Source organism: Plectropomus leopardus, chromosome 5 (assembly GCF_026936395.1).
Source record: "Plectropomus leopardus strain MGB_pleo_1.0 chromosome 5, ASM2693639v1, whole genome shotgun sequence".
Classification (NCBI taxonomy): Eukaryota; Metazoa; Chordata; class Actinopteri; order Perciformes; family Serranidae; genus Plectropomus; species Plectropomus leopardus.
Genome location: NC_142180.1, coordinates 14,881,072 through 14,893,837, shown reverse-complemented (window position 1 = coordinate 14,893,837; position 12,766 = coordinate 14,881,072). Strand labels below are relative to the sequence as shown.

Genomic DNA, 12,766 nt, shown 5'->3' with positions numbered 1-12,766 from the left:
CAGTGATGAATGTAACTAGTTACTCAAGCAGTACTGTACTTAAGTACAAATTTGAGGTGCTTTTAGGTATTTTCTTTTTATTTCATTTTATACTTTTACTTTACTACAATTCAGAGAAGAATATTTTACTTTTAGCTTTAATTACTGGTTGCTTCACAGATTGAGATTTTTGCTTAAATGTTATATTGACTGACAAAAAATGAACTGACAACTAATGGGAAAAAAATGGAATTTTGTAAACCTTATTTTGAAAGAATCACACTTGGTAATTGTAGTAATTATCAGCGATTTGTTTGTTTTTCTTTTTTATGAACCAAACAATCAGTTCATCTATAGAAAAAATAATCACCACATTATAACCATTAAGTGCAGTCCTATACAATACAGTTATAATAAGCACCACCACAATCAACTATAGCAGTGAAAGCCTGCTTACATTAAAGCACAAGTAATTATAATCTAATGATTTACTATAAGAATTTAGAGGCTATTTTCTGCATTGAGTTCATTTTACCATTGATACTTATATAAGTTTAGTTAAGGAAAATTTTCAACAAAGGACTGGAAATTGCAGTGGAGTTTTTACAATGTTGTATCCGTACTTTTATTAGTAGGGATTTGAATACTTCCACTGAATATAGTAAAGATTACACTGAAAGCAAACTGATTTTATAAACATGTATGAGCCTGTTTTCTTAGTCTACAGAAAAAAAGAATGAGGCTGCACAGAAAAGAGTGACACATGAACGCAAAAATATACCTGCAAATTGAAAAAAAATAACATCAGATTAACTGATTAACACAGAAAAGGTGCCAAATCAAGGATTAAGACACATTAACACCTGCTTTAATTACAATGAACTAAACACTTCAAGAGAAAGCAGGGTTCAAAAACGATGGATGAAACTGCTGGTTATTTCTTTCTTTTAAATGGTTTGTAAAACAAATTCCATAACAAGAAGATTTAATTTCACAAAAATTTGTATCCTACTGAAATTTGGGTTTTGAGGTCCCGAGGAACATTTTTTAAGTAGCCCTTTGAGGGACACAAGGTGGTTCTTAAATGGGAAAGACCAAGTTGTTATAATGTCATTGTTCACTGAGCCATTATAACATATATTCAAATAAGAAAGACAAAGACTATAAAATATCCAAAATATAGAAAGAAAACATACACTGTGTTAGCTTACTAAATGGTTTAATATTTTAAACAGATTCAACATTATGAAGGAATTAAAGAAATTATTAAAAGGAAAAATCATTTTAGTTCCTGTTTCTTTTCAGTGTCTCTGCTGTGCAGTTTTCCCTTCGGTACATTCAGTACAGAAACATACAGTATGTGTGTATTTTCATTTTCAGATTATATTTACTACCCAACCAATGTTTGTTTGTTTTTCTCCTACAGTAAACATAGTCAATGCAAGTGGTACAAATAATAACAGCCAGGTAATCATTACTGCTCATGCTTATACATACACAAACACACACACATGCACGCACGCACAAAAGGTGTCGAGTTCAAGGTCCTTGGATCTGCGCCACAATTGCTACCAAGTCAACGAAAACATTTGGCTTCATTCACTGAAGAAAGTCGAGGTGGACTGTATTATAATACCAGCACAGGTCTCATGTATGCCCATATGAATATAAATAGATCATGGTATCTATCTGTCATCTGATGACCTTGGCCCTGATTTACAGATATCTATATGAAACATCATATTTTGTATTTTTGAGTTTGTGTGACTGTGATTTTAGTTTCTACGTTTTTTCCATACCACTGTATCCATTTAAAGGTCTTTTTCTAGTCACAAACTTCACCTGCCATGATGAGCTTCTGATATACAGTAATTTTCAGTTCAAAAACCCTACAATCCTCTCCTGGAAAGTACTGTAGTTACAGATTCGTACACTGGGTGGTAGCATGGCTTTATTCTCTACACCGAAAGCTTTCCTTTCCAAACCTCAAAATATTTATTTAAAAAAAATAAAGACGCCAAAATATTTAGTAGATTAGGGAGATCAGGAGTTTTTGAGGATTTTAAAAACAATTGTGCTCTGTGTCCTGCTGAAAGAGTAGATTTAAACAGAAAAGGGCTAAATCTAAAGAAAAATCCAGAACAGACCTGCCACCAACAAAATACTGTAGGTTATTAAATCTAACACAAGAGCCTGATTTCTTGTGTGTGTGCACAGGTGTGAGAGCGTTGTGCAGATGTTGAACCCTAACTTTTCCGTATCCTGATTGGCCAGATTAAAAGAGTGAACAGGCAAAGTGCTGCAGCCACGGCTACGCCACCGGTCACTGTCACCATCACGTCACGATAAAACCAAACACAGTCTGGGCAGCAGGCCTCCGTGCTGTTACAAAGGAAAGACAATGGGAACAACCTTTGTTAAACTGACCCGAAAATAAATGTAAAGCAGTAAAGCTGCATGAAACTTTTCACAACATGAGGCAAGAAAATTCCTCAATTGAGTGAATTCATTTTGACGGAGAAAAGCATACACATAGCCATAAATTGAAGGATCAGGTTAGTGTTATTCTTACAGCAAATTATATAAAATTAACCTTAACAATCATATCTCTCAATACCACACGTGTAAAACTTAGCCTCAAGTCTTTTGGTTCCTACTGAAGATGCAGATATTTAAAAACAAGCCCAATATTCATTGTGTAATTTCCTATAAAGTCTTTTTTTTTCTTGCAAATATTACTCAAACCAGAGTAAATAGAGCATTTTGGTAGAGACTATTTCAAGATGTGGAATAACACATGTTTTGGTGCTCTGCTGAGTGTTTCAGGCAGCAAGGTTATGTGCGTAGAATAAAAATACACTACAGTGCCAGTTTCATTGTAATGAAGGGACATGTTACCCAGCTTGGTAAATCTGCTCCCACAAATGGGCTTTTCTGTCTTTCTTGTGATTGTCTCTGACTGTTGGATCATACAGCTCGAGACAGACAGCTAAAGGAGCAGCACTGATGACACCAGCGCCTTTCCGAAAAGTTTCTAGATATTCAACTATAAATGGAGCGGGCACACATAGAGTTGGAGCACTCTGAAAAAAGACACTGGGTGCAACATTTTTTCTATAGGTAGCCACATGCAGGAACATATGCTCTCCCCTCATTAGCAACCACTGAATAAAGACGACGGCCCTCAGAATGAGGCGTTATGTGGACAAAAATCCTAACAATGATTCAGTGATCAACAGTTTTTCTTTTTGAGCAGTCGTCCACAAAAATGGCTGCAAGCTGATCACCCTAAATAAAAAAAAAAAACAGCTAAATTCTGCTCGATAACTTGTTGACACTTGCCATGCGCTTGTGCCACTGTGCGTGCAGCCTGTCGCACTCGCCCCTGCTCATTTTCTTACTTTTTCCTGGTTTTAGTTTTAGTTTTTAGTTTTTTTTACATTGCTTAGTTTTATACATTGCATTTTAGCACAAGGCACAGTTTTATATTTTACACACTTTCCACACTCAAAACATTATCCATATTATAACTGAAATTTCCACATGTATGCGCTAGTTGTCTATTTCTTACATTTATATTTTTACACACTTACATACTCAGCATACTATACATATATTTTTTTAAATATTAAAATTTACATACTGTTTTAATTGTTTACTCTTACTGTATTTCTATTTTTAAATTTATATTTTGCATACTTGTGCTTGTACTTATTTCTACTCACAATTATTTTCTATATTAGCAGGGGTCATAAGGAGATATTGCTTCAAATTAAGGGGTTACTAGCAAAAAATGGAACACGGGAAAGTTTACATATTAAAACACCGATATCACCAAGTTATTAGAGATTCCCTTGCTTTGAGAGAAAAACACTGTTTTGTGGTTGATCCGTCTCTGGGAAACACCCGCGTCTTTTCTTCTCTTTCAGCTTCCCTTAAGCTTTCATTTTAACTGTTTCAAAACTCGAGCAAGTTGTCTTGAGAAGAAGAAGAAGAAGAAGTCAGCAAGCAACTAAAAAAATGGCCCCAAAATTAGCAAGAAATTTATTAAAATTTACAGAAAATTGCCTGAAAACAAGAAAAAGCAGAACAACACCAAAAAAATATACAAACAGCAAAAACAAGTTTTTAGCATAAAAAAAGTTTGCCAGCACGGGAAAACTGTGGTCGATTTAGGTATTAAAGGGTTAATGTAGTTCTAGTGAGAGGGATTGCTAAAGGCCAACAAAGAGTGACAGTCACAGAGACTCACCTGCAGGGTCGTGTGCTCTGGATGACGATGACCCCCACACCATTGGCCAGCTTGTCTGTGAGGCTCATCGATCCATAAACAAAGGCTCCACTTTGCTGCCAAACAAGAGGAATATCAAAGATTATTACAGTCACCTCAGCAAAGAACAAAGGAATGAAATCTATCTGAAAACCCGACACAATTCCTCACAGCGCTCTCCTCTGTGAATAAGACACACAATAGACTCTCTGTGAGCATATTTTCATTCTTCTTTTTCCACACAGTGCGAGTGAAGACAGGCAGACATGAGGAGAGCTGTGACAGCAGTAAAATGTGCTGTGATGCAAACATACAACTACGAACCCTCCCATTTCATTTCACAGCTGACAGCTTTCCCAAAGCATCCTCCAACATGATAGTGATCCAGTGGCACAAGAACAAACTGACTGCTTTTATAATATCACACACACACACACACACACACACACACACACACACACACACACACACACACACACACACACACATTTATCAAGTTGCAGATCCTCACTTCACTCTCCTGTGACTGGACAGCTGATACTAATGTGAGATTTAAAACAAACAGTTGGCTGTTTATGCCTGCCTTGTGATGGAAATTATCTTGACCTCATCTTGACCCACAAAGTAAAATTTACTTACTTTTGAAGTCACATGTGACTTTTAGTATTTGTTAGCTTTTTCAAAGGCAATTTATGGCACAATCGTAATCTATTGTGTTATAACTGTTAACCCAGACACTGAGTGCACTCAGCTTTTGCCCTTTTTTTTTTCAACAAATCCCATGAAAAGACCAACATCCACAATATGCGTATCAGCACTTTTTGACTTCCCTGCTCTGTCACTCATGTCACAAACTTATATTTTCACTTTAAAATAGGCTCCGTAATTTCCTAAAACAGCCGAGCACTGTCATTTTTAGCAAACATGTTTCCAATAGATTGGAAATTTGTTGGGGACTATTTTCAGCTGCGAATTAATACACATTTGCATACCCAGTGCAACAGTGTGTATCATTTTTATATTTTTAAAGGATTAGACAATATTGGAGCTCTGTGACACAGAGATAAAAGATAGGGCAATATCAGGCTTTGGTTACTTGTTAGGATCAATTCATTATTGGCACTGGCTTTTTTTTTTTTTTACAGGTTTTTTCAACCTAATAACCTAATAAATGTTGGCACTGTGCATTTTTGCAAACCACTAATATGTAACATTTGTACGTTATTATGTAGTGGATATTTTGAAACCTTATGTTTCTGTATGTTTAGAACAATGCTGTGGTTAACAAGTGGATAGGTTTGATGATAAAAACTGCTTGGTTATGGTTATAAAAAGATCATGTTTTGGCTTAAAATATCCAGTTTTGGTGGCACAATCACTCCTGGAAAAATGCAGCTGAAAAAAAATAGTTGTTGTTTGTTGCTCTCCAACAGTGGTCTGCTTAGCAGGTATCATGCCATCCACATCCCCCTTGTCCTCCAACATGACAAAGTCAGCTCATGTACATGTAATCAGAACTATGTCGCTATAAAAACATTCATATTATATGTATGAAACATACAAATGTTACATATACATAGTTTGCAGAAAAGTCAAATGCCAACATTTTCCTCTGGCAGCTGGGCTGGATTTGTTGATAGCAAGAAAAATAAAACATATGTTTTTTCCTTTTCATTCCTCAATACATCAACTCCCCTGCAAAACTATTAACTGCTGTCGGTTAGTGTCCTCCACCTACCGTCTGCTCCCCGATGAGTGTGGCTGTCATGGACAGAGACATGATGAGGACAGTAGCTGAACCGGCTCCCAATAGTACGGCTGCTCCGTAGATGCTCTCAGCTCCCATGCTCTTGTCCACAAACACCCAGGTGGCAAAGCCAAGCACCAGCGACAGGCCAATGAAATAGGTGCTCTGACAACAGTCAAATACTTTTCATTTCAATACAGCCTTTCTTTCAAATCTCTAATTGAATGGTCATGTAACAGACATGGACTCATAACACAATGGAGTGTTGTTGCCAATGTGGTAAATGAGTTGATTAAAATGTATCTCAAAAAGCAGAAACTCACATTGATTCCTATGAGCTTGCTGATTGGTTTCATGGCCAGAGAGCAAACAAAGCCACTGACGTACATCACCAGAGGGATGATGGCAATGAAGTTCTGATGAGAGAGAGGGGAAATTACATTACAATACAGACGTTTCCCAAACAGAGGCTTCACAATGGGCTCCACGAGTCACTGTATGAACACACACTGTGCAGCCTCACCTGTCTATAGGCCTTACCTTTGGTAACATCAGTGAGTTGGTGAGGTAAACTGAGATGTATGTCTGAGATAGGTTGGCTATGAGTCTGGTGCACATGTACAGAAATGCTACCTGGTAGAAAATGAAACAAAGAAAAAAAGGTATTAAGGACCAATTCTGTTCCAATTCTTTGCATGTTTTAGTGAACAGATGTGTCATGCATTAACATTATTAATGGCCATTTTGAATGTAACAATGCAGAGTTAAGAAGCTATTCCCTGTGAGAGCTAGAGGGAGAAAAAACAGGAGTCGCAGATTTAGGAGTCACCTGGTAGAAAGAGGCCTCCTTCAGCCAGTGCTTCCACTGAAATACAGGCTGAGGCAAAGTTTCCTGTGAAGGGGAAGGTGCGATCAGCTGATGCTCGCTCATTGGGGCCACCACATCCTCTTTTGTGCCGACGTGGAATATCAGTGAGAACAATGCCCCGGTACCCAGCATAATGAGGGCCAGCATCTACAGACAGAGACAGGGTTGAAATAACGATTTCGCATGAGTGTATAATCCCTCTGGCCTCTCTCCTCTCACCCTGAACAGAGGGATGTCCACAGGGCCCAGGTTGCCTGTGATGGAGGGGTCCACACTGTGCTGAGCCTGGAAGTGAAAGAGCAGCCAGGCCACAGTGTACACTGTCATGTTGGCCACTACAGTGAAGGCATACCTACACAAAGAAGAAAATCACACAGTCCTTTATTTGTTACATCTTTAAATGAAAGGTGCAAATCAAACAGATGTATCTTGTCATTCTTGCTCTATTACTGTAGATTTGATCTGATGATGAAATAGCAAAGTTAATTCTCGTTTCACTAGAAATTTTGTTGCTATTTCTGCCTTATTGTTTCACTTCCACTGGCGTAATATGACAAATTTGATGTTGCAACTAGCTGAGCACAGGCAGCTTTCTCAGCTCTGCTCTTATAGTTTGGACGGTTCACCAGAGGATGTGATAACAGCTTGTCAAAGACAGGAAAGATGGGACTGGGGAAAAAATAGGATGGATGAGGGGAACATACATAAACAGTGAAAGAGCAAAACCTGTTGTTACTGTTTTCAGATTTAGAAAAAGTTAAATATTCAAGTCTGAATTTACATGCGGTGACAATGATAAAGGGTAATTTTGCTTTTTGTAACCATACCAATTTATGACTGTCTACTTACTCCTGATACCATTGCTCTTCCAAGCCTGACGACTCTCACCTTTTAAAGCTGACTGTAAACTACTTTCACTGCTGCCCGAAAAGACCTGTGTAATCACCAGAAATTGTTTTTATTTATTTGTTGATGCTTCTTTTTTATTAGAATATAAAGCTAGCAAGTTGAACTGTGTCAACATGTAAGTAAAGTGAGTTACAACAGCTATATATGAATATTTTCAAATCAGGAGGAGTTGTGGAGCCCAGAGTCTGCTAAGATCGGCAGGGCTTTTTTGTCAATATTACAGGAGAGGGAGTGATGCGGTGATTATATATCATCACGGCTGTGATTCGGTCGTAGATAATCACAGCCGTGATGATATACAGCACAACACACGACCTCGAGTGTGATATTGTTTTTTTTTTTTTACAACAGCATCACAAGCGTTTTATATTTGTTAATAGTAACAAGCAACAGATTGTGATTTGTTTGTTTAATTAATGATTTTTTTGGCTCCGCCGACGCAAATAGTTCCGCAACCACTGGACGTGGCATATGTTGCCTAGCAACACATAAACATTTTCCTGCACGCTGTTTGTTGATCAGTGTTAGCTCGGTCTTCATGTTATGTACAGACCAGCAGACCAGCAGCTTAGTATCATGAACATTTTTCTGTTTTCAGTGAAATCAGAGTCTGTTAACAGACACTTTGTGTGATTCAGATGAGTTAGTTTGATCAGACAGTTCGTGGCTCCAGCGTGTGTCCGCTCGTGATCTCCATCACCGCGCGTGCTGGTTCTCTGGTCTCTGGAGAGTCAGCCGGGCGCAGTCTCAGTCCTGTTAAAGCGGACTGTAAAGTCCTTTCGCTGTTACCCCAAAGACCTGTGTGTAATCATTAGAAATTGTTTGGGGTTTTTTGTTTGATTGCTTTCTTGTTTGTTTGGGGGTTTGTTTTTTTGTGTGTTTAGAATATAACGCTAGTAAATTTAACTGTGTCCATCTTTAAGTAATCAAATTAAAGAGGAAGTTGATTTAAGTGTTTTGGAAAAATATCCAGTCACAACAGTTTCGCTTCTTTTTTTTTTTTTTCACTGAGAGCGCAAAATGTAAATCTGTGACTATGCTCCAGTAAAACTTAAATTCTCCAACAGATTCCTCGTAATCCAAGTGTAAATGCTGCTGTTGGAACTCTGAACAGACATTTTCAACAATGTAAGATGTTTTTACGAGCACACCAAATACTTAGTTACAAATCTCTCCTTAAAACCAGAGCAAATTGGCTCAGTTTCTTTCTAAAACACTTGAAGGAGGCAATGAGCAACAACAGAAGAAATGACCAAACAAAATTGTGAAAAGTACAAGAAAGTTATCACAAAACCAGTAAAAACAAAACATTAAAATAAAAAAAAATTAAAATTAAAATTAAAAATAATTTAAAAAGGAAAGTTAAAATATGAACAAGGAAATTACCTGGAAAAAGTGCTTAAAAATATCATTATTTTGTAACATAATGTGTAATATGTAATAATAATCATCATAAATATAGCTTTTTTCATAGCTTTTTTCTCTAGATATTTTTCCCTTGCTATTTTAAAAATAATTTTCTATCAACTAATTTCTTGCAATTTGTGGAATATTCCTCACCAAGATCCTTATTGCCTTTTTTCCAGTGTTTTTGGAAAAAAAATTCTCAGGGTTCAAAGGTTAAATACTTGTGAAAGGTGTCTGAAAGCAGCACAAGGACAGTGATGTTGCTCCAGGATTCAAACGGTGAAAGAAGTACTTCACTCCAAAATATTGTATAATTCTAATTTTTCATCAAATTGAGCAACTCAGTTAGCAAGTGTGGAAAAAAACCTCTACATATAAAAAACAGCTTAGAGACAACTTGTAGTGAAGAATTCTTTCAGACTGATCCCCTCTCTATAATGTACAGTCTCTTCCCAACGAAAAAGCATTTCATGTTGCAAAACTTTTGTATACCTTGATGGTGTCACCTCACCTGTACGCAGTGAGCTCCACCTTGTCGCTCTCGCTGGACACCAGCTCTGGGATGAGGGAGAGGTGTGAGATCTGTGTGGCTGCCCAACCCAGCTGGAAGATGATGATGAAGGGGGAGAAATAAACAATCGCAGCCCACTGAGGAGTGTTGTCGTTACAGGCCAGGCAGGGGTTGAAAATGAAGGGGAAAGATACAACAACACAAACAGTTCCTGGAAAGAAAAAGGGGAATAATTTCACAATTTACACAATATTGTAAAACAGTATAACATAAATAGTATTTTGAGCATTTTATACTCTCTTTATAAAAATACTATGACATAAAATGTATTATTATGTTTTTCTTTTCGGTTTCATGTCCATGAAGTCACTAAACATTCCTGAGGGGACATTTACAGTGATCAAAGAGGCAATCTGGCCACTTTCACTCAGCCGCTGTATTTTGGAAGTACACTTTTACTGTATTGGTGACTTGAGTATTTCCATTTGATGCAACTCCACTACATTTCAGAGGAAGGAAAGCTACAAAGGCTTTAAATAAAAACATTTGAGGCTTTAAAAGTTGTTATTGTTTTCATTGCTTTACTAGTCTTCTATCATGTAGCCTAATATTTCAACGTAGTGTCTGGATTCTATTTTCAGTTGCTGTATGTGTGGCATTATTTAAGTCTATTCCCATTTGTGACTGTAGAATTTTCCATACAAAATAAGGAGGTTCAAAATTCGTGTCTTTTTGCAATAAAAAACAACATATTTCTTCCCTCTAAATGGTAACAGAACCAGTCAACATCTTACATAAATATTCTTAATCTATCCAAAATAATTTCATATGTACACATTCATAAAATTAGTGGCAAATAGTTTCAGTTTCATAATTTCAAAACACACATTTTTCATCAATATTATCTTGAGAGAATCTTGTTTTATAAGAATGAGAGTGAATGCAAAAAGCACTTTAGTTTGAACCTCCTTATGGAAAATTCTAATCACAAATGCAAATGGACTTAAATGATGCCACACATACAACAACTCAAAATAAATTCCAGACTTAGTCCAGACTTACTGCTTGTTAAATGATACCGCCTATGTATATAGTTATTTGTCCTTTTTATTTTCCTGTAAAAGTGAGAAAAGACTATTGTATGGATCGAACCTGCACAATTTAAACTTAAACTTAAAAAGTTCGGTTCAGATCTCTTTTACAGTCAATTCTCCTACCACCAACATATTTAATTACATTATGCCTCATGTAGGCAATACACAAAAAAGAATTGATATTCTTTCATCAACTTTAAGTAATCTTAGAATCATGTTCATTTTTTGTTTATCTATGGAATTCACATTCATGAAGGCTAACTAATTCCCCTCATTGTGAAAAACTAAAATTGTTTAAAAAATAAATTAATAAATAAATACATATATATAATAAGCCATTTTAATTAGTGCTTTTACTATATGATGCGAATGGTTTTGCAGTTTTACTTTAAATTTGTAATGCAGGACTTTTTCTAGCAACATTATTTCCACTCTGCCGTAAATATATACTTGTACACAAGTAAAATACCTGAATACTTCTTCCACCACGGACACGCAGCCTACTTTTGAGTGTGTTTTGTTAAAAATAAAAAATACTTTAACTCAAGTCAAACTGGTTTCTCAGGTACTCACCCAATAGATGCCAGGTTTTTCTCTTGCCGTAGAAGCACGGTGTTCTGTCAGATTCATATCCCACCAGCGGCGTGCAGACTCCGTCTGCTATCTGCCCAATCAGCAGCATCACACCTGCATAGGTGCTCTGGAAGCCGAGCACGGAGTGCAGGTAGACCAGTAGGTAGGTGAACCACATGGAGGCGCACAGGTCGTTCAGAAAATGTCCCGCTGCGTAACAAAGCCGCCTGCAGACTGACAGAGAGCGATCAGCAGGCACAAACTGCTCCATGACTGGTTTGACTCCTGTGATAAAACTTCCTTTATTCACAATTAGAGATCTGTCGTTGTCATATTTACAAATACATAATGCAAATAGTTACACTAACAGACGTTGAGCAAAAACACAGTTCAACCTTGGTCTGAGCATCTCCCCCCCAAAAAAATCTCCTTCACCATAAATCATAAAAGAAAAAGCATTGTAATGGATTATGCCAAGCTGGGTCCCCACGCTGGTCAGCTGAACCGATTTAGCTTTCAGCTGAATAATTTAATGCGCCAACAAAAGCGTCTCTTTGCGATCAGCGGCACCTGAGACACACCGACGACCTCGCGCGTAAAAGCGCGCCGCTGCAGCGCGTGTCGTCCTCGGAGCATCTGGAGATTTGTTTTGTCTTTAAAGTTATTATACAGCTCTGCAATGTACACGCCTCCGGTGTAGCCTGAATTAGATGAATAACCAAGCCGTGGTTATGAGTGGCTATGAGAACTCGTGAGTTACAATACCGTTAGCAAATACAGCTGGTTCCTCTTTGTGTCCTTCACGTGGCGAGTGATTCAAGCATAGAACCAACGTTAGTCCTTTAAATCGTGCGTAAACAAATATGCATCCCTCCCTCACAACTTAAAATCAATTAGGGTTGTGGAAACGTTGAAAAAGAAAAAAAGACCAGATTAAATCCAAGTAAAATGTCATTAGTAAACAGACTCCACAGATTTCTCCATTGCAGTTGTGTTTTGGATGAATAATGTTGAAACTGACACTGAAGCAACATTGAATCTTCATTTTAGCACCTCAACTGGCCTCTGATGTCAAGTTACTTGTTTCAAATCCATCAGTATGCATTTATACATTTGCAACATTGCCTTAAGCTTCAAGTGGAAAACAACCTAAACTTCCCGTTCCCATTTCATGATACAGGTTTTGGTGACCATGGCAATCACACAGTGGTGACATCACTGGTCAGTAATTGCTGTGTCAGCTTAAAATACAAACTTAAATGAATCAGAATAATGAGGCTCAAGTGGTCTTTCTAAAGGGACACTCCGCTGATTTTACACAAGACGTCCAGGTATTCAGCTCTGGAGAGAGCTTTTCTAAAGTCCGTCACCTTCTGGGCTTGACATGTAACATTTTGGACAGAAAGAC

The 12,766-nt window shown here is 37.4% G+C and overlaps 1 protein-coding gene across 1 annotated transcript; it reads right to left on the bottom strand.

Moving 5' to 3' along the window:
- Window positions 1–1,186: 1,186 nt before the first annotated feature.
- mfsd12b (major facilitator superfamily domain containing 12b) lies at window positions 1,187–11,629 on the bottom strand. Its single transcript, XM_042515016.2, has 9 exons — window positions 11,359–11,629; window positions 9,692–9,902; window positions 7,084–7,216; window positions 6,826–7,011; window positions 6,537–6,629; window positions 6,320–6,412; window positions 5,988–6,161; window positions 4,232–4,326; window positions 1,187–2,361 (listed from the first exon to the last, which is right to left on the bottom strand). Exons 1-9 carry the CDS (start codon window positions 11,627–11,629, stop codon window positions 2,226–2,228), a joined length of 1,392 nt encoding a protein of 463 aa, XP_042370950.2. The 3' UTR covers window positions 1,187–2,225.
- Window positions 11,630–12,766: the final 1,137 nt, after the last annotated feature.